Consider the following 22734-nt stretch of genomic DNA (forward strand, 5'->3'; position numbering starts at 1 on the left):
TACATATAGCACCAACATTCTCTTAGAAAGGTAAGGTTACTGGTATTGTTCATACATGCATTTTAGTATAATCATGCTGAAAAAACAACATTATTATTGGTAATATGCTGTATGTGCTTCAGTATCCTATACAAACGCACACACACATGCACACACACGCATGCGCACGCACACACACACACACACACACACACACACACACACACACACACACACACACACACACACACACACACACACACACACACACACACATACACATACACATACATACACACACACACACACACACACACACACACACACACACACACACACACACACACACACACACACACACACACACACACACACACACACACACACACACACACACACACACATACACACATACACACTGTTATAGATATAATAGCTATAGTTACCTATATACAATGTTAACATTTACAAATATGATTGCAGTAATTGGGATGCTGACCAAAGAGCCAGAGCAATTACTCTTCGTTTCTTGCTTAGCCTGAATAAAGAAAAATCAAGTGACAGAAGCATTGCTGAAGCAACTGTACAAGGTATCAGGTATCAGTATGCAAAGTGCACAGGGGATCGTCGAGATTTTGGAAACTCACAGTCCCACCGATACAAAACGAGACTTCTCCAAGCCTTCCTCTTGCTCTTGCCTTTACTAGATGAGGTAAAGTAGATTGCAGCAATAATGTTCTTTGATAAATTTGAAATAAAATATAGGTATAAGCTTATTCAAAAGTTACATGTGGCAAAATAGAAGTGTTATCAGACATTGTGCAGTTTGAGACTACATATATTCTCATTTGCATCAATTGCTATATAGGAGGAATGCCTGCTAAGCTTGTCATGGTTGTGCAAAGGCTTGATCAAGGACCACCAGCAGCCAAGTGTTCGTTACATACAAGAGTGGGGCATTGCACTCATCGTAATTTTTCACCCCAATTTCTACCCGCATCTGTTGAAACACTTTTTAGAGGTATGACCAAGTATGTGCTTTATCAGGTGTATATGTAAGTAAGGAGTTAATGCTAATAAAAAATTTATATTTTATTGCTCATAAGACAAGTGTTCGTCTCTTTACTTGGTTAAGGGTTCCAAGGAGCGTGTCGGATGTGTTGGCTCTTTCCTGGCCTCCCTCACACATGTGGCTTGTACCACAGAAGAAGAGGAGGTTCTAAGTCAGGCCATCCAGTACACACTTCCTTGGTGTATGGCACAGCACTTCAATACCAGGCTCTATGCTCAAGTAAGGGCTACATAACAATTAGGCAACATCATCTCTGGAAATATGGACATGCTTGTAATTTGTTATATCGGAATAGTTTAGTTTTGATTTATAGACAGTTATTTCTAAATACTTAAACAATTAATAGTATTAAGAATAAATTGTTACTTTGGAGAGGAGGCATTTAGAAATTAAAGCAAAAACAATCTACAACAAACACTCATGACAGCTGTTTTCATTAGGTCTCTTTGAGGAAGATATGGCATCACTGCCAAGCCATAAATGCAACAGCAGTACTGGATAAGTATGAGCCCATGCAACAGTGTCTACAGTTTGTTGTGGAACAAGGTAGTGCAGCACGTAACACCCTGAATATGCTGAATGATTTTTATTTCAAAGTGTTCCATCCTGTTCAACATTACACCCTGCAGGTACGTAAGTGTGTTTTATCTAAGACAGGTATTATAAAAGTTTGTGAAAGCTTTGGTAAAGATGATATATATTTTTAAAAAGTATAATCTTTATTTATACATACATTTAAACTTATAATTTACCTATTAAATCACTTACAAGATTTTGCACCAAAATCACCAACAGACTATTGTTTATGACCTGCCATGTCTATCACTGCTGGCTAATGATGAATGGCTGACAGTGGACTTCATTATGGGCGCCATAGATTCATCCATTCTTCCTGTGAGAAGTGAGATTCCACTCCACAACATGGACAAGGTTCTGGCTGAGTCTTCCCCAGCTCCTTGGGTGATCAAAGCTGCTGGTGAGTTGTAGGATATTCTCTTTCATGTAGTATTAGGGCAATTTAGAGCAGTTTTATCTGGAATTTACGTACTTACCTTGTGGTGAGCGTTGTTACCGAGAAAAAGAAAATAACTAATAAAGACATTCTGTATTTCCTCAATACAACTGTAAATATACTAATGAAAGAAAAAAAAGTGTTAAGAAGCAAGAATAACTTCTGTATATCTTACATGAATATAGTTGATAACATTACAAGGTCAGCATAAACATATATTTAGTGCATGAACTGAGCACATTTTTTATTAAAAAAAAAATTCCAGGTGAGACATCGTTCCCAGAGGACAATGAAGTATCTGGCAGCCCTGTGCTTAATGTACAGAGGAAGATAACTCCTTGGAAATCAATGATCTCGGAACTAACTGCCCCTCTTGACTTGCCAGATATGGTAATTCTCATTTGTCTATGTTATCTCTGTGACAGTGATATATATAGCTTATTAAAACCCTCACTTATGCAGGGATACATACACAAACACACAGATACACACACACACACACACACACACACACACACACACACACACACACACACACACACACACACACACACACACACACACACACACACACACACACACACACACACACACACACACACACACCTCTCTGAATGGACAAATCCACCTGTGCAAGTACACAGACAACTGTGTACATGCACATGCACATGCACACACACAGGCACAGGCACAGGCACAGACACAGACACAGACACAGACACAGACACATACACACACACACATGCACACACACACACACATACACACGCACACACACGCACACACACGCACACACACACGCACACTCACACGCACACTCACACTCACACTCACACGCACACGCACACGCACACATACACACACACGCACATGCACACATCTGCTTTAATTCCTAACTTTAGTGTCCTGCCTCAGAAGGGGTATAGGCCACCCCTAGGAATACCCATGGCAATACAAATCATTGATATATGTGAAATATAGAAATAAAATATAGAAATAAAAATAAAATCAGAATGGTCAGTGTATGTATACATGTGCTACCAGAATCAGTGGATTAATCATGGTATGGTTGCTAGATTGCATCTTTTGAGAATAATCTAATTGTTGTAATAGTAGAGAATCCTCACATTTTCAGGCACAGCAAAGAAATTTAAACCCAATAGGCAAGGTACGTACTTGTACCTCTAGTTTATGTGCTTTATATATTAAAAAGGAAAAGTGCAGTAGCTTTCTGCTTTTTCAGGCTGAACCAAAGCAACAACGTGGAGGACTGATTCTAGTTGCTTCACTGATTGATAAGCCTCCTAACCTTGGTGGCTTGTGCCGGACCTGTGAAGTTTTTAGTGTGCAAGAGTATGTAGTTCCTTCTCTTGCAGTGCTGGAAGATCAGACTTTCAACTCTCTTTCCTTGACAGCTCAGCAGTGGGTGCCTGTCAAGGAGGTAAGTATATATGATTTTTACCATTGTCATGGCCTTTAATTGTATTTTGTAGAAATGCATTTCATATTTAATTACAATTTCAAAAAATACTATTTGGGATTATGGCTTATCATTATTGAAATAATGGAACAAGAGAGGGCTTCTATAAATATCTTTTATCTTGGATTAACAGGTTAAACCAGATAATATTGCAGAGTACTTGAGAACCCTTCAGAATGAAGGGTACACATTAGTTGCAGCAGAACAAACTGCCAACAGCAAGAAGCTCTCTGAATACAGCTTCCCAGAAAGAACAGCAGTAATTTTAGGGTAAGCATAAATTTTTATTTTTAGATACTGACCCAAATAAAAGTGTTCAGAAAGAAGGCACCAACGGAGTTGGATATAAAACCAATCACAGTAGAGCTATGAATAGTATGATTTATTTTCATCAGTGTGGTTGTTCCTACCAGAAATCAGTACTCAAATAACATGTCTCTCATTTTTCAGAAATGAAAGAGAAGGAATTCCATGTGAACTCCTCCAGCTACTTGATGTCTGTGTAGAGATTCCACAATTTGGCATTATTCGGTCTCTCAATGTCCATGTTTCTGGAGCCCTCTTCATTTGGGAGTACACACGGCAGCACCTCACTAAACCTACCTCTGGTTAAATATTCTTTTATCATTAAATAAATCATTTCTACATGTCATTGTACACATAATTTTAGCCATTTCTATTTATTTTAATTTGACATTTCCCCCCACCCCAAGCAGACCAATTGCAGTGTCATCTGGGACTATATGGGATTTAAATGATCTGCTAATGTGGTTGCTTATACATGAATGTATTTTAATTTTCATGCTCTTTTTGTCATAATCATCCTATTTAAATATAATTTTATTTAATTTTCACAGTGTTTCAATAACAAAATATTTTACAATACCATGATGACAATACACATGTCAATAAATGTGCAAATCACTAAAATTATTTCAAACTTAGTAAATAGGTTGAATATCTAACAAACTGAAGATTAATATATAGACTATATTGTTAGAAACAGGTGTCAGAATGGTTTTATACAGAATTGGGTCTTCTTATACTAGATATCAAAAGACTTTGGTAAATCCACGTAAAAGGTCCTGATACTTTAATGAATTCTAATATTCTTGAGTACCATGCACTATATCAACTAATAGGAATTATCCAATGTGAAAGAACCTAACTGCCATGAACCATATTTAAGGCTGGGTGGTAGTTGATGAGGGTGGTACCACTAGTTATGATTATAATAATTATAATAATGATAATAGGGGGGGAGTAAGAGAGATGGTGACTGCCTTTTGAATATTTATTTCAATAGCAATTTACATACATTGCAAAAAGCCAGTTAAAGTTTTTCGTGCATTTAACCAATCTGGCTTATCTCCCAATGGCTGAATTAAAAAGGCTATAGTTGCATATTAAGTGTATATGCATATAGGGCTGCACTGCATTTCATTTAGTAACATTGATTATGACTAATTGAATTTTAGCCTAATCATATAGAATTACATCTGTGCTATTAATGCAATAATATGATCAGCATTTCTTTTAACTGCTTATCTTACAAGCAATGGCAGTTCACTCAAAGTCATTACTACAGGTTGTAATGAGGTAAACTGCTCTTTTGTCCAAACACTGGTGTAAACTTGAATGATAGTTGTACAATCTGATGCTGCGTCGTGCTCATCATCTGCGGGAGTACTGGCAGGAACAGTAGCAATTGTTGAAACAGGTGCTGAAGCTGGAATTGAAGCCAGAACTGAAGCCATTGATGAAGCAGGTACTGAAACTGAGGCAGGCATTGAAGCAGAGGCTTAAGTCGGTAAGAAGGTTTGAGGGACCTTGTATTACAGGTTGTTTGGCCTGCTGGTTTGGTGAATTCCATCTCATATTTACAGCAAAAAGGTATGGTTCAGCGAGAGAACAACTTGTTTTCTCTGCAGCTTGTCTTTTCCGTCTTGCAGATAGATTGAGCATGAGAAAGACTTTGTGTTTTGCATTATGGTAAAGTATACAACAAACTAATTTCCAAGGCATAAGTTTTTTTGTTCATTCCCTGATAGCATTAGCGACAATAATGACAAATAACGACTATAAGTACATATGCCTACATTTTGGACTGTTGAAAAAAATAAGGGTGAATTATATAAAGAATGTGAACCAGACGATGGCTTGCCTTCAACAGTTTTACTCCACTGTAGAGGTTATTGAGAGTAAGCATTGTCTGAGATAGTCTGATGGTTGCATTCGTTTGTCGAGCTATGAAAGTTATGGGTTAAGGTTTGAGCAACTTAACTCATTATCGTAACACAAAGTCTAAAATGCTGGAAAGGTATTCCGTGAGTCGCACTGCTTTTCCGTTCGGCGTATGAGAGACCCGTCTCCCCCTTGCACATCATCAGGAACTGCTTCGCCAGCCAGTTGCCACAGCAAAGTCGCCACTCGACCTGGCGTTGAGTTTTGCCATACTAGCTCCAGGAAGGCCAGAGCGGAGGACAGGTCAAAGGACGTTGCCATTTCTTGGAACAAGAGAATGGTCCTTCACCAAAATGTTACTCACACTCAACTCTCATTTTCTTCAAGATTTTCTTGGCAAGTGATCAGTATAAACACCACACAGATTCCAAATGTAAACTGCGCAATTACCCAGTAAAAATGCTTTCTCACGTCCATGGTAAGTCACACATTTTGATTCCTATAATATTGCATAGAGATATAGAATTGTCAATATAAGAGATGTTATTTTTTTTTAACTGTTTTTCTACGTACTGTTTCTCGATATCTTTGACGGTCTCCACTTCTATAACACAAACACAAACACAGCACTTGTAATCACACGATTTCATAGGTGATCAAAGAGGTATCACCGCACCACAGTCAACAACGACCACATTGGCTTTCTCTTGAAATTGGGCCTTTGCTGCGGACATGAGCACTTCTAAGCCATTTTCGACATAGCCAAAGACCTTATCAACTTCAACGTTAGGTCGACCACTTCCTATAACGACGGAAAATTGCGTACTGTTTCCTGGGACATACTGCCTCACAACCCCAGCGCGCTCCGGCACTTTCTCCTTGGGGTTTCCATCTGGTGCTATGATCGCCTTTCCCTTTTTACCGTCGTAATCTCCTCCCAGTATACACTCTTGTTGATAGCCCCTATAACCATCACTAAACATTCCTGTATTGGCGAAGGAGGGTCCCGTCTCCCCCGTGCACATCATAAGGAACTGCTTCGCCAGCCAGTTGTCACGGCAGAGTCGTATTTGCACTCGGCGTGGCGGTGAGTTTTGCCATACTAGCTCCAGGAAAGCCAGAGTAGAGGATAAGTCAAAGGAGGTTGCCATTTCTTGGAACTGAAACGAAGAGAGATGATGATAATAATGTCAGCCACACAAGTCAGTATAGTGACCTAGGCCACATTAGTCATAACAGAGATAATGATGATTCTGTTACGATCACTATCGTCATTAATAATAATGATAATGATAATAAACATTGATTTTGACGAGCAGTAAACTCACCGGGATCGTGTGGGCGCTGGCCGGAGGACGCGCGTCTTTCAGGTGATGGACGTAGATCTCGTTGCCGATTCGGCTGATCTTGGCAGAGCGAGGGCATCGGCGGTGATTCTTCACCGCGAATACTTCACCAGCGTTCAAGAGGTCTTTCACTGGGCCGTCTTTCTGCAGGACGCGGCCAACCTGTCCGTTTGGGATCGTTTGTTCAGGTGTTTTCACGGTTACTTTTAATCATGAACGGTATATTAGGTTGAATGGGCAGGTTATATTTAATAAAATTATGATGCAAAATGTGTAACATTTTGCTGGAGAACTGGAGATCTATGACTGATTGTTGCAATTAGGGACTTAATAAATATTATACATGGAGAGTCTTGAAAATGGAATCAAAAGACATGCACATTTATACTGCATGCTCTTGCGTTTATATCGGTTTTATTTCACGTTAAATGGCAAGATATCTAAATAAAGACACTTACTGTCAGCTTTGATAACAGAGTATTTATTATGCGTTCGACTTTCTTAGGGATAGACAGCGAAGGATCTGTCATGACCTCATGGGCACTCGACACACTGCTTCTTGCGCCATCACTAGTGGCCAGTACGTCGTCATTGGAGGTCTCTTCACAGGTCATGCCTTCGCTTATTATATTCAGGGTTTCCTTGAGGGCTGCACGCGTCTATTGTGTAAAAAATAAAAATAGAGTAAAAAAATAATGCATCATCCATAACCTGATAGTTTCATCATGGTATCACCTATCGACATTTCTTTCAGAAGCAGTGCTCACTTTGGCAGACTTCTGGATAACGCTGACATTGGGAAACGCCTCGTTACATCGCTGAATCCAGTCTTCGGCCACAAGTCTTACTTGCTCGGCCGTGTCCACCATAGCCATCAGCTCCTGCATTGTCCCGGCTGTATCAAGTGATGTTGCTGCTCCGTCCAGTAGTATTTGGTGTTCCCGTCCCTCGTGCTGGTGTTCTTTTACTAATCTTTTCTCTTCTTCCAACATTAGTTTAATAATCTTCTGTTTCTCCAGCACGTCGCGAAGTTTGGCATCAAGTTCCCCATGTTGGCACTCCCAAACGTAAAGGCTAGTGGCATAATCCTCTAGTTGAGACAGCTTGGCCTTAAAACCGAATCTGAAGTTGCGAAGGGATGCCTCTTGTTCTTCCCTCACTTGAACAATTTTCCTTCCCAATCTCTTCCACGGAGGTTGTCCTGCAGCCGGCCTCTTGTTCCCACCGCCTGCATTGAGGCAAAATTTCTTAATGAAATCTTCCAAGACGAACACAACCGGGAAGTCGTCGACGTTCGAGGCGCTATGCTGGACGCGGCAATTGGGACAGTTCACTGAGCCGTTCTGGAGAAGGTTCGCGATGCAGAGCGAACAGGTGTGGCCGCAGGGTAAGATCCGAGGCCTTCTATTGTTACCATCAAACATTACAAGGCAAATTTCGCACTCCTCGGCCTTTGGCGCCTGTTGTAGGTCAAGAGAAGAAAATAATCATTATTATTATTTTTTTTGTCTTTTTCAATATTTACTCTTGTAAAAAGGGTGTTTGATATAAGCGATATCTAAACGACTAAGAAATATCCAAATGGTGCTTACCATGTTGCTTGCTGTCTTCTAAGATGCAGAGATAACTGCCGATAATGTTTATCTCAGGCAGTAGAGACAATTCTGTTGGAAAATCATTTAAAACATGAATATAACAGTGGGCAAAGAACAGTCCAAATACACTCACATACCTTTATCTCTGTATGTGTGTGTGTATAATATATATATATATATATATATATATATATATATATGTATATATATATATATATATAGAGAGAGAGAGAGAGAGAGAGAGAGAGAGAGAGAGAGAGCGATAGATAGATACACACATATATATATATATGCATATGTGTATATTTAGACACACACACACACACACACACACGCACACACACACACACACACACACACACACACACACACACACGCACGCACACACACACACACACACATATATATATATATATATATATATATATATATATATATATATATATATATATATATGTGTGTGTGTGTGTGTGTGTGTGTGTGTGTGTGTGTATGATTGTGTGTGAGTGTGTGCGCGCGCGCGCGCGCGCGTGTGTGTGTGTGTGTGTCTAAACATACACACATATGCATATATATATTTGTAACTATCTATCGCTCTCTCTCTCTCTCTCTCTATATATATATATATATATATACATATATATATATATATATATATATATATATATATATATATATATATATAGAGAGAGAGAGAGAGAGAGAGAGAGAGAGAGAGAGAGAGAGACAGATAGATATTGGGGGAAGGATAAATGGACCACCATTCTTGCAGTATGAAAAAGCTGAAACCTCTATAGTTATTGAAGCACATTCTACATCCTTCGCAAGTCGGGAATGGCGGTGCTGAGAAGGGAGGCTCTAAGGAATTCCGTCAGCTTCACCTCAACTTTGGGAATGGCTTTATTGTTATCCTTGTTTTTTTTCTGAATAATGTAAATATTAGTGAGGATGTTTGGTTAATCTGGTCTTTGAAGATTTCAAACGTATCGAAGTCGAAATGCTTGCCATGTTTTTTCTTGGTAATTTAATGTCTCGGTAATTTAATGTCTCACAGAGTGAGAAAAAAAGACCCTTAGGACCGGATTCTCAGAGTGCCGCAAAGCCAAGATGAACAGATAGCACTACAGCTATTTAAATGGCGGCAAGGTTAAGCGCCATATCCCGGACTTGAAGGTAAGGCGCCATATCCCGGACTTGGTTTCGTATACACAAACGTTTCTTCCTGGGACGTTTCTCCACCGTAAGACCCTGCCACGCCGCAAATCACTTCGGATCGTCATTGGCTAATCACACCTCCTGTTTTAGGCGGCTCATAGAGAATCTCGGCTAACCATGAGCCATGAACACTTAACAGCTACTTGTGATATTTAGGGACAAAATATTGTCTCCTGAAAAGCGTGACATATAACGAGCAATTTTAGCAGGCTTTGGCATTTATACACCTTGGTTGTTTAGTGGTTAGCAACATTATGATGCTTGTGAGTAAATTACGATGTTATATGTGTAGATGTAAAGTGTTGCCTTATTTATTTCAGAATCATTTGGATGCTTTGGAGAATACTGGGGTTAAATACTACTTCATACCACACCTGTGGGAAATTTCCAATACTAACCATTCACAAATGGCCTCCATCATATACAACACTCCACAAGACCTGTTACTTATATTGGAGGACCGCTCAGACATTCAACGATCTCCAAGCGTTGATTTGCATAGGAATGGCATGGCGTTTATGTTCTGCCTCCTCTCTTCTTCCACTAATACAAGTGTACTTTCAAACATATGAAGTAAATAACATAGTAAAAACAGTTCCACCACTCTTTATTTATCAAAATTTGAAGTCTTACATACCAAATCCCAAAAAAGACACAAAATATTAAGGGCAAAATAATCAACAATCCATTTGATTAGAAATAAGGAGAGAAGACCAATACACGCGTCTCTCTCATGCGTGCATCTTTCGAAAGTTGCATATTCAAAAACTGTAAATAATTAACCTTTCCTCTTAACAATCTTCTTCATAATATTAAATTGATGATTTATAATTCACAACAAATTAGGCATATAGTTTCATCACTGATCGCTCTTAGTATCTTAGTTGTAATTAACGGTAATGTTAGAATTTATGTAGCGTCATGTTTACAACTACAACAGGTTGGGGCTTAACTCGCCGATTGCAATATCACACTTGCTGCGTTCACGACTGAGTCACGTATGCCTGATAACATTATAACTAAACTAATTAACATCTTGTAAGGTACAGGAGTAATTGTCCTAAAATCGAAAAAAGGTAATTTATATAGTTCACCGTAACACGTTAGAGCTGCTGTCTCCCCTGCCTTACCCTACTGAGCCTTGACTCGTACTAAACATGTCAGCAAGGTCTATTAATACTTATATAGACCTTGCGTTCGACGGCAAGATACGCGTTTGAATATTCAGCCCTTAAGTACAACTGAAATCAGTCAAGCCGCCACTATTGAGAAATCAAAATTGCGACCTGTGAGACTGGTGTACGAGCGAACCGTCACACCACGAAAAGCATCAACATGCACCACAAATGGCTGCAATGGCGGACAGATAAGACATGAGATATCTAACGCATTTTTTAAAATAAATTCTAAGCCAGTCAAATATCAAAAACACAAGTGCCTAGGTCTGCTATTCAAATTATATATAACTTCAATTCGATATGCACCAATATACCATACACAGGATAGTCGTACACTATATTGGCTCTGATATATTGTTAAAGTAGTATATTACCTCTTTCTAGGATCTCTAAAATGAAAATGGAATAGGTACCGTAACAAAAACTGTAGTACAGGAAAAGAAATATTTCTTTTTCCAATGCTAGCTGTACCTTTTTTTCGATAATGTCTGCCTTCCTCTCCTTTCGTCCTGTGGCCTTGAACGTAGTCTGACGGCGCAGAATTCACTGACGAAGTCGTTTTACTTATCTTATCTTTGAGCTGTCCGCCGTGCTCCACAAATTTATATATTTTCAATGACACGTTTTCTGATAATTCTATTTGAAAGAGATGCGATGGGTTTTATCGTCAGCATCACATGGCCTCTTTTCTAATAATCTCTTCACATAAAACATTTATGCCTATATATATATATATATATATATATATATATATATATATATATATATATATATATATTATCACTACAGAAAATTGTCCACTCTTATCACTATCATGGCACCTGCAAGGCGAATGCCATTTACCCTTTTCATGCACAAATACTTTGCCCAGACATGGTACTTCCGACAGATAGAACAATGTATGGTTTAGCTGCCTGGCTAAAATAAGCTTTGGAAATATGCAACATGGAACTGAATTACAAGGAATTATCTGTTCAACATTTGCCACGTCTTATTAAAGACACTTTACACACACACAGACAGTGTGAAGCCTAATAAGGAAACCCACAGGCGGATGTTGGGTCTCGCAGCCTGCCGCCCTCCTTTATATGGGGAGGACTGCCCGAGGACAAACCTCAGGCGGGATGTTAGAGTGGGGGCTTGGAACGTCCGCTCTTTGCGGCAGGATGATCGGTTGCCTCTACTGTCGAGAGAACTGGGAAGGCTGAGAGTGAATGTGGCTGCTCTCTTGGAGGTGAGAAGACCTAGCAGCGGCGCGGTTAATGTGAGTGGCTACACCTATTACTGGCCGGGCCGCAGCGAGGGTCACCATCTTCAGGGAGTAGCCATGAGCATCTCCAACAGACTTCAGCCCTCGGTAGTAGAGGTTACTCCCGCCAATGAGCGTATAATGGTAGTGAGACTGAAGCTTGCATTTAGCTTCACGCCCGCTATTGTTGTGTACGCCCCTACTGATGTTTGTAAACTCGACGTGAAAGAGGTGATCTACGCTAAACTTGCATCTGTGTCGGTCAGTTGTCCTTGGCGAGATATTCGTAATGTTCTGGGTGACTTCAATGCGGCATGTGGCTGCAATCGAGCTGGCTATGAGATGTGTGTCAGTCCCCATGGTTCGGGAGCTGATGCCAGTAGCGAGAATAGTCTTCTTTTCCGGGACTATGAAAGGTTCCAGAAATTGAGGATTTCTTGCTCTTAGTACCAGCGTTCTGACCCACATCGCTGGACGTGGTACAGCGATGTGGGTAATGCAGCCAAGGAGATCGACCATATCCTCGTTAGCACTCGTTGGAAGATCCTCCAGAAATGCAGGGTGTATAGGAGTGGCGAGTTCTGTGGTAAAGACCATAGATTAGTTGTGGCTATCCTCCGGGTCCACTTCAGAACTTCCCAGCGGTCCAGTGATCACCCTAGGGTGTTTCATTTGGACAGTCTGAGGGAGGGGGAGTATTCCCGGGGGTTTGCCGAGGCAATTTCTGGTCGTTTAACGGTGCTCGACAAACTGACGGATCCTGTAATTATGTGGGAGACCTTCAAGCACGAAACGCTCGATGCAACTCAAGAATTAATTGGTCAATGCCCAAGAGCAAGACAGATTTTATTTCCCACTAGACACTGGAAGCAACGGATGCCTGTCGTGAGGGTTGTCTGACAGGGAATCGGGATTTGCATCGTTCTCAAGCGCGCAGGACTCGGCCACTGTTGAGAAGGGACAAGGAGCAGTTTCTTAGGAGTCTTGCAGAGGTCGAAAGCCATTTCTTAGTAAATGACCTTCGTCCGGCCTACCAAGCCATCAGAAAGGTGAACTCCAAGCCCTCTTCACAAGTGATTGCAGTCCCCTCCGTTAGTGGCCAGATCGTCTCAGATCCTGTTGCGGTGCGGGAGCGTTGGGCTGAGTATTTTGAGCAGTTGTACCACCAACAGTTAACTTGTATGTGGGTAGTTTCGAGATTCCGTTGCCGGACCCACCCATCAGTGAGGATCTACCCTCCATAACTAAAATTAGGGGGGCTATCTCCAAATTGAAGAGTGGTAAAGGGGATCGATGTGACTGCAGCATATATATATATATATATATATATATATATATATATATATATATATATATATATATATATATACTCTGTATATATGTTTACACACAAACACACACGTACATATATATACATACATATATATATATATATATATATATATATATATATATATATATATATATATATATATATACATATATATATTAGGTATCTCTCTCTCTTTGTATATATATGTGTGGGTGTATGTGTGGGTGTATGTATGTATATATATGTATATATATATATTTATATATATATATATTATATATATATATATTACATATATACATATATAATATATATATATATATATACATATATATATATATATATATATATATATATATATATATATATATATATATATATTTAGACAGACACAGACACAGACACAGACACACACACACACACACACACACACACACACACACACACACACACACACACACACACACACACACACACACACACACACACACACACACACACACACACATTTATTTGTATATATATATATATATATATATATATATAAATATATATATATATATATATATATATATATATATATATACTTCTTTATATTCATATCTTTATCATTATTTTTAGTTTAGTAATCAGTGTCCAAATAACTGTAACCTTCAATGTTTTGCTATATCCCATTTTCATATTTTCATTTTCATCTTGAATATTTTGTTCATCTTATGTTAATAATAATACAATAGGCTTTCCTAATATTCCTTAGAGAAAAGTACATCTTTTATTTATTTTATGAAGTTATATGCATATGCACATTACATATATAGAGTTGAGTTGAGTTGAGTGGAGTTGAGTTAGAGCTAGCTTTGTAACTGACCTCCAGTGAGATGTATATCATGTTATGTTAAAATTATCTAAATTCAGAAAATATTGAGATGCCCATATATATTCATTTTACTTTTCTTTTTTTGTTTTTACATGTATCAAATCTATTAACACTATTTGGGCTGTGGAATTAGGAATACACAAAAATTCTATAGTGCTTTTATTATACAACAGTCCAGCAAGTATGGAAGAAATGGGTAGAGGAAGACAGAGAAATTCAGAACAATTATGGAGAAGGGAAAGAGGATAAAAGATAAACAATTTATGCTTCTTCATTCAGCAGACTTTGTCTCTTGTGCTTTTTCTTTTTGGGAGGCTTTATGCTGACTTCTTCCTCCATATTTTCTTCAATCTCAGCTTCTTCTTGCTTTTTTTTCTTCTTCTTCTTCTTCTTTTTTGGGTTCTCTTCTGGGGTTTCCTCCTCTGTTGCCTGTACTAGAATTCTTTTTTCAGTTATTGATCCTGTAATAAGAAACACGAATATGGTTTTGTTTACTGTGTTACAATGCTGAGAGGAAAACTGAAGATAAAACAAGAAAACAAATAAAGAAAAAACACAAATATCAGACAAATCAAAATGTAAAGTATTTAGTAAATTTTTTCTTCAGATAGGAGCACTTATCATAAGATAACCTGTAAAAATATATGTAATTCAGAATTTCTTTTACTAGATGTTTATATAATGTTACACAATGGGCATCTGATTATTAGGAATTTCTACCTATGTTCACATAACTTGAATGTAGTTTGTATAAGGATATATTTAATATAATGGTCAAATATATGATACTGATAACAAATGTAAATGTAATGATGATAATAAAAGTAATACAAATGAATACTATTGATAAAATTAATACTAGTAAAATAATGAATTATAACAATAATCTTGACAGTAATCATTATAATAGTAAAAAATATTGTAGACAACAAAAACTGTGTACTATCTTACTACTCAAGAAGTTTCTCTCTTGTATATCTGAAGGTGGCTGATGCTTCACTGCCCTCAAAGTGTTTATATCTATTGTTGGGTTGTCACTGGAACTCTGTGGCTCATGTTTCAGGATTATTTGACCTGCAATGTTCAGCTTAACTGGAAGAAATAAAAAGAATGGAAATCAATATTATTAACATCCACTATGACAAATTTGAGTAAAAGAATAACAAGGGTAACGGGAATATGATATCGAGCTCCTTGACCACTTACCCTGATGAAGCTCCCCATCATCATCTGGAAGGAAAATGCTTGGTGTTGATCCCACTGTGGATGATTCATAGGCCGAGACACTTAGCAAATGATTGTCAATCTGAACAGATCGTTTCTTTTTGCTATCAAGGGTAAGGTTCACATTGGCTAGTTTTGGTGGTTGTACCTGGAGGGGAGAGAAATTTTGTAATAAAAAATCAACAAATCACCCATATCTACACTAGGATCTTCACAGGCTTGTCTATGGACAGCAGAAATGTTGATATACTGGACATCTAATAATAATATCTACCATCCCCATAGGAATCCTGGGACACTAAGTTGGGAACTTGTGGTCTATCATAAATCATAAGCAATGGGGTTAAGTGGATGATTAGTAATGCTATGATGAAAACATTTATTACAATCAAAATGGAAATGCAGTTTTGCTCTAAATATTTCCATATCGTGTTTCATATACTGGTATATATCTAGGTTATCTGGAACATTTTTGGTTTTGCCTTTGTATTCTATGTACTGATGCTGTGTTACTTATATCAACACTTTTAAATTAATAAGATAAACACTGGGCATACTAACAATGAAAATACTACTGGTGAAAATAACATGAAACTATAATCTATATAATCCCTCCATGTTCCTGGGACCTAACATATGTAGGCATGAAGAAAGTGACTGGCTTTTGTTGACATAATTGTAATTAATGCTATATTTCCTTGAATAATTATCTATAAACTATTAATTTTTTATTTCTAAACTTAGGGGTACTCTCATCATTCAAATAAAGAAAAATAGAAAAACTGCAGTCTGTGCTGCAATTACATATAATCTGCGATATATCATGTAACACATATAAAAACAATATGTAGCTCGTGTGAATCTACAACCTCCATATAATGGCAACACTCAAATGAAAGAGTATGCATCTTTCAGTGATGTTATAGCCCATGTAATAGAAAATTTGTTTAACACTTTTGTAGTTTGTGAGAACTTTATCTGACCACTACCATGGAAAATTTATGATAGCAATGTAAATATTATTCTGATTTTTTCCACTAACACCCTGGCCAATTCAAGTACTTTGAAAATATTCTGAAATTTTTTGAGGCATTGATCTACTAGTGTTGCCATTCTGAAAACACTAGGAAGAGTCTGTATTGGATATTGATAGGGACCCAAAAATAAAAATCACAAGAGTGTATTTGTTTTGCAGACAAAATAGCATCCATTATTAAGACAATGGATCTGAAATGTGCCATTCAGATGCTGATGTGAAAAAATATGTTGTAAAATGAAATAGGGGATTCTTAACATCACAGACAGATGCATAACCCTACATACACTGATAACATGTAATAAAAAGAGACTGAAATACAGCTTCATCTATTTACCAATAATCTACACTTATGTGCAAAATTATAATGAAAATAATCACCCATTTATCAGTATCCAGATATATGTAGAATTGGCATGAATGAGAATGAGTATCTTCACAATACAAGAGTTGTATTTCACAAACTTTGAATATATATTTGTCAGAAATACAATATATATGTGAAACTAATTAAATCTCATGCTTGTGAAGATATTCATTCTCATTTGTAACTTTTCTACACTTGTTAACATGAATATGGTTCATGTCTGGGTATACTCAATTGCTGTGAAATGATACCTATCTGCTTTGCAACTTTACCTATCTCCCATCCTACACCTATGCAGATCAGGCCAACTAGGGTATTAATGAGTATGAGCCTTTTAGTACATCTACACTTGGCACTAGGTGCAATATTCAAGCAAATGGACTACAGTAACAAACTACATACCAATATGCCAGGACTGATTATCATTTTCATTTTAGTACAATTCTTATGCTTTTTAAGATCATTCATGCAATATTCAAGCAGATGGACTACAGTAACAAACTACATACCAATATGCCAGGACTGATTATCATTTTCATTTTAGTACAATTCTTATGCTTTTTAAGATCATTTTATGAATTTTTGTATTTGCATTTCAACTAACATTTGAATATATTTTTGGACAAACAGCCATTAGAAATCTGAAAATATAATTTTGTAATGCAATTAATTCATATAGTAACACATGTATCACATTCTCTAATAATCATCAATAACTGTAGGCTGAAAATTACAGTATATCACCTGATCTTACCATCCCATAAGGCATTCTGACAATAAACAACTCCTTGTCAGGTCCCAAGTGTTCCAGGGAGAGCGGCCCTGGATTCTCAACAGGCGCAAATTCGGCGACATCTGGAACTATGCCTGACAATTCCTGGAAAATGTTAAAAGAAAATGTTAACGTTCTTTGTATTTAGAGAAAATTATGAATTAACCAAATTCTTTATACAATTCTTGCTTTCATTAATGTTATTGACACTATACCAATTACCTTCACTGGCATCTAAAATAAGACTTTCTTCTCATAATTACAATGGCCATGCTTTATTCAAATGCACTTAAAATTTTCTGTGATCTGTTTTAAAAAGCCTAAAATCTGAACCCCTCATGTCCTAGCTATTGTGGCCAGCTTTTTCTTCTTTTTCTTTCTTACATAGCTGTATTTGCTATGATCATGAAACACTGTTGGGATGTTATTCCTGCCTTTTTTACCATGAAAGAGACATAGTATCTCCTAATAAAAATGGTACATAAAGGTTAGTTTCCTTCCACCACATTCATCTATGTTAATAAAGATTAAATTTAATTAAGAAGCATAACAGGAAATATGAAAAACATGGAGTTCTTACCATGTGCAAAATAGGTAAACTTGAATTTGCAATGACTACTCCCTCTCAATGCTTCACAGTAACAGACAGAAATTATATTGCTTATTCTAACTACTAATTTATTTAAAAACATTTTATCCTATATTGATTGAAGCAAAACCATACAATAAATCACCTGAGATGTGTATTAGTTTTATCTTTTCATAGTAATGGTTGTAGTAGTTTGCTGCCATGGTTAATGTTACTGAGAGCAACACAGTGATAGAAGGAAATGGACACCACTATCTTAAAGAGCATAAGAAATAGTCATAAAGAGCACAGGTACAGCTGCTGCAGCCTCATATCTAAAATAAACTGACAAAAAACTCAAATGTCACCTCTCCGAGACTGAGTCTACAACACCCTAACCGTCAGAGTTCTTAACCCATTCATGCTGGTATATTTTGAAGCAGAAAATTAAAAATTATAGGCAGCTACAAACTCGGTGCGTGGGGCTGGCCCAGACTCTGCCCGCTGCTGCATTGGAGCGCAAGCCCTGATACAACGTCACACTAGCGGGACGCCCAGCATTGTTTATTTTTTCGGGTGTCTCATATGTGGGAAACCCTGTTGTTTGTGGGTTAATGTAGTGTTTTCTATATGATGGCACAAAGTGCAAATAAAGGGGGGATACAAGGCCGCTTGCCCCCTATCTAGGGAATAAACAGAAGGTAGGAATGATAGGTTTGGATTTTTGGGTTCGAATGATATCCTGGTTTTGGGACACACTTCGTTCTCCAAAAAAACTGTTGACTGATGTGATATGTTTGGTTTCAAGAAAATATTGCGTGAAGACTTTCATGCTGCCATTAACTAATGTCTAACCCACATTTTTCATAAATAACTTCCATATACAGTGTGGCGAACATACTGGTCATTATCAACAAAGTACTCCATAACAAACCTGCTTTGCTTCAGTTTTTCCATCTTCACTCTCCTGTCCCTTTTCCTGTGGCATCCTCATCCTTGCCTCGTAAACATCAACTCGTACAATTAAATAATAACAATAATTCTTGCTACAGCTCACACTGCCACTTTCCCTTCACGTGGGTTTGTTATTGTTTTCAAGCGACAGAAGCGACCACGTTTTCGAACCGACTACCTTAAGCTTATTCGCACAACCACACGGCCTAATGCGCACAACTACTCGCAGAGTCACCTGAAGACTTTTAACATCATGTGCATTCTGCCAGATGATTATCTGATTAGTAACCTGTATGATTATCGAATGATTATCAGATTATACTACCTACCAAGGCTAGTAAAAATGGTTGTAAAGAAGCACATTTTTAGATTATGGTATCTGTAATCACATCGTTTCCCGGGTATGCAAGTCTTGACTCTTTACTTGTTAAAGTATGTAATTTCATCGATACTTATGCATGTTGAACAAATACTATCATAGACTTTCAAACAAACAACCATGAGTACATATGATGGCAATGGTAACGATAAGATTACTATTAATGATAATGATGATAATGATAATAATGATAATGGAAATGATTATAATAATGATGATAATAATGATATCAATAATAATGATGAAGATGATGATGATAATAATAATAATAATAATGATAATCATAATAATAATCTTAATAGTATTATTACTACTACTACTACTACTACTACTACTACTACTGTGATTAACATCCTCTTTATTGTTGTTATTGCTATTATCATCATTAATATCATTATATTCATTATCATCATTAATATCATTATATTCATTATCATCATTAATATCATTATATTCATTATCATCATTAATATCATTACAATCATTATCATTATTATTATCATGCATATATATATGCATATACATTATCACTAATTATTATTCCATTATCATTACTAATGTCATTATCATTGCTATTGTTATTATAATTATCATTATTATTATTATCATCCTTATAATTATTATCATTGTTACTATCACTATCTTTCCTATTATTATTATCATTATTATTATCATCATCATTATTGTCATTATTATTATCTGATGATATTAAGGATAATGGTGATTATGATGATGGTGATGATAATAACGATAATAATAATAACGAGTTAGAAAAAAACATTAGCAATCATGATATTAGAAACACAACGATAACAAAATAACAAGATCTCAATAACAACAACAACGTTAATGATGATGTAAATAATGATGATGATTATGATAATGATGATATGATGATGGTGATGATGATGATAATGATAACAATGATAATAACAACAATAGCAACAGCAACAATAATAATCATGATATCAATAATGATAATAATAATAATAATAATAATAATAATAATAATAATAATAATAATAATAATAATAATAATAATAATAATAATAAAAATAATAATAATAATAATGATAATAATAATAATAATAATAATAATAATAATAATAATAATAATAGTGGCAGCAATAACAATAATAATGATAATAATGATTATAATGATAACAACAACAATGATAATGATGATAATGATAACAACAGCACTGATGACAGTAACAAAGATGATGATAATAATATTAATGATAAAGGTAACAATGAATATAATAGTAATAGTAACAGTAATACGACGACAACGACGATTGTAAAATCAATGATAATGATAATGGTAATGGTGGTAATGATGCTGCTGCTGATGGTAACAATAATAATAATAATAATAATAATAATAATAATAATAATAATAATAATAATAATAATAATAATAATAATGATAATAATAATAATAATGATAATAATAAAGATAATGATAATAATGATAATAATGGTACTACTACTACTACTACTACTAATGATGATAATAATGATAATAATAATAATGGTAATAATAATAATAATAATAATAATAATAATAATAATAATAATAATGATAATAATAATAATAATAATAATAATAATAATAATAATAATAATAATAATAATAATAATAATAATAATGATAATAATGATAATAATAATGATAATAATAATAATAATAACAATAATAATAATAATGATAATAATAATAATAATAATAATAATAATAATAATAATAATAATAATAATAATAATGATAATAATAATAATAAGAAATAATAATAACAATGATAATGATAATAGCAACAATAATAATGATAATAATAAATAATAATAATGATGATGATGATTGGTGCATGAGTACTCCCTGTGCAATGTATAAACAATATTACTTGTGCATACTTGGCACGTCATCAAGTATATGTACGTGAATATCTACATCTGATATGAGTACAGTACGATTAGAGAGATGACCTCTGAACGAGTATTCCCTTGAACTTGAGAGTTGCTTCTGATAATCAGCTGTAGTTCCACTTTCCATGCCATCAACTTTCGTACAGTGATATGAAAATATTTATGTAAATCGGATGGCAAAGCTTCAACTGAAACCGAGTCATGAACTAGTCATCATTTAAGTATATTAAGATGGCGCAACGCATATGATTAACATTTATGTGTAATAGTCACACATTCTCAGCTATACTCGCTTTCATTACTCAGTAAAATAACCATGGAAATTATTTACAAAGAGGAGAAAGTAAGAAAGAGAAGTATTTGTACAGCAAATTCTTAGAAGAAAATGGGAAATTCAAATAGGAGAGACGAAAACGAGATCGCAAAATATAGGCGGAGGTTGAGTTAAAATATGCATCGGTTAACTTCATCTTTGTTCAGATTGAAAGTTCCAACGAGAATAACAAAGTAAATTATAGTTGATTAGAAAGAAATTTATTTCTATTCATACTCAGTGAATGAAGGATAGTTAAAAATCTATTACGTGTCATATTTTTTGTACTCGTTTAAAACCTGTTGTGAATTCGTTCTGTGCAGACCGTCAGCTGACTGACTTGCATGATTCACGTTTCAAATACGAAGAAAGAAGTCGTGTAAATAACACTTGGAGATAAAGAAATATTTTAATACTCTAGAAAAAAATACTAATCAGTACATTATGATTTTGTCATGAATCTACTGATGTGCTCTATAAGACTGTTAATGGTTATATATATATATATATATATATATATATATATATATATATATATATATATATATATATATATATATATGTTTGTGTGTGTGTGTGTGTGTGTGTGTGTTCCACTTACTTATTTGACATGCTTATCTTGCAAATCAGTGTTGCAACTTGCAATCTTGCTGATATCAAATGATGTTGATAAGAAAATATAATGCACTAACGACG

The 22734-nt window shown here is 35.8% G+C and overlaps 4 protein-coding genes across 8 annotated transcripts in view; 2 read left to right on the forward strand and 2 right to left on the reverse strand.

The window, feature by feature from the left end:
• LOC113807498 (probable methyltransferase TARBP1) overlaps positions 1–4395 on the forward strand; it is a 9793-nt gene extending 5398 nt beyond the window's left edge. The window contains exons 4-13 of one of the 2 annotated variants that reach the window (XM_027358765.2): positions 1–30; positions 463–691; positions 848–1000; positions 1115–1270; positions 1492–1680; positions 1847–2027; positions 2329–2453; positions 3307–3504; positions 3677–3813; positions 3994–4395. The exon at positions 1–30 is cut by the window's left edge and continues 233 nt beyond it. In XM_027358765.2, coding sequence (XP_027214566.1) covers positions 1–30; positions 463–691; positions 848–1000; positions 1115–1270; positions 1492–1680; positions 1847–2027; positions 2329–2453; positions 3307–3504; positions 3677–3813; positions 3994–4156 — 1561 coding nt within the window. In that variant the 3' untranslated portion in view covers positions 4157–4395. Of the gene's footprint in view, positions 31–462; positions 692–847; positions 1001–1114; positions 1271–1491; positions 1681–1846; positions 2028–2328; positions 2454–3198; positions 3505–3676; positions 3814–3993 lie in introns of both variants that reach the window. The other variant, XM_070113438.1, reaches the window with a different exon arrangement.
• Positions 4396–4819: 424 nt separating this feature from the next.
• Positions 4820–11660, reverse strand: LOC113807499 (uncharacterized). 4 transcript variants are annotated; one of them, XM_027358766.2, is made up of 6 exons: positions 11533–11660; positions 8666–8737; positions 7841–8533; positions 7532–7732; positions 7056–7235; positions 4820–6887 (listed from the first exon to the last, which is right to left on the reverse strand). In XM_027358766.2, the coding sequence occupies exons 2-6, from the start codon at positions 8666–8668 to the stop codon at positions 6384–6386; spliced, it is 1581 nt and encodes a 526-aa protein (XP_027214567.2). In that variant the 5' UTR covers positions 8669–8737; positions 11533–11660; the 3' UTR covers positions 4820–6383. The 4 variants fall into 4 exon arrangements, with proteins under 4 accessions (XP_027214567.2, XP_069969562.1, XP_027214568.2 ...); XM_070113461.1 differs by lacking the exon at positions 11533–11660 and adding an exon at positions 11014–11210; XM_027358767.2 differs by lacking the exon at positions 11533–11660 and adding an exon at positions 10978–11036.
• Positions 11661–12115: 455 nt separating this feature from the next.
• LOC138859924 (craniofacial development protein 2-like) lies at positions 12116–13554 on the forward strand. Its single transcript, XM_070116429.1, has 3 exons — positions 12116–12658; positions 12758–13072; positions 13171–13554. Exons 1-3 carry the CDS (start codon positions 12116–12118, stop codon positions 13552–13554), a joined length of 1242 nt encoding a protein of 413 aa, XP_069972530.1.
• A 1091-nt stretch (positions 13555–14645) lies between these two features.
• Positions 14646–19637, reverse strand: LOC113807497 (uncharacterized). Its single transcript, XM_027358763.2, has 5 exons — positions 19401–19637; positions 17881–18003; positions 15706–15871; positions 15451–15591; positions 14646–14960 (listed from the first exon to the last, which is right to left on the reverse strand). The coding sequence occupies exons 1-5, from the start codon at positions 19458–19460 to the stop codon at positions 14761–14763; spliced, it is 690 nt and encodes a 229-aa protein (XP_027214564.1). The 5' UTR covers positions 19461–19637; the 3' UTR covers positions 14646–14760.
• Between the last annotated feature and the right edge of the window lie 3097 nt (positions 19638–22734).

The sequence above is a fragment of the Penaeus vannamei genome, chromosome 3 (assembly GCF_042767895.1).
Source record: "Penaeus vannamei isolate JL-2024 chromosome 3, ASM4276789v1, whole genome shotgun sequence".
Lineage (NCBI taxonomy): Eukaryota > Metazoa > Arthropoda > Malacostraca > Decapoda > Penaeidae > Penaeus > Penaeus vannamei.

Bases quoted from the DNA above. Each gene is read 5' to 3' on its own strand.
- LOC113807499 (XM_027358766.2), bottom strand. The intron at 7,733-7,840 runs GTGAGCACTGCT...TTTACACAATAG, and splicing joins TTATCCAGAAGTCTGCCAAA to ACGCGTGCAGCCCTCAAGGA. The intron at 7,236-7,531 runs GTAAGTGTCTTT...CCAAACGGACAG, and splicing joins CTCTGTTATCAAAGCTGACA to GTTGGCCGCGTCCTGCAGAA.
- LOC113807497 (XM_027358763.2), bottom strand. From the start codon at position 19,460: ATGAGGATGCCACAGGAAAAGGGACAGGAGAGTGAAGATGGAAAAACT. The intron at 15,872-17,880 runs GTAAGATCAGGT...TCTCCCCTCCAG, and splicing joins TCAGAATGCCTTATGGGATG to GTACAACCACCAAAACTAGC. The intron at 15,592-15,705 runs GTAAGTGGTCAA...TATTTCTTCCAG, and splicing joins TGATGGGGAGCTTCATCAGG to TTAAGCTGAACATTGCAGGT.
- LOC138859924 (XM_070116429.1), top strand. From the start codon at position 12,116: ATGTTGGGTCTCGCAGCCTGCCGCCCTCCTTTATATGGGGAGGACTGC. The intron at 12,659-12,757 runs GTCAGTCCCCAT...TCTTGCTCTTAG, and splicing joins GAGCTGGCTATGAGATGTGT to TACCAGCGTTCTGACCCACA. The intron at 13,073-13,170 runs GTAATTATGTGG...ATTTCCCACTAG, and splicing joins TCGACAAACTGACGGATCCT to ACACTGGAAGCAACGGATGC.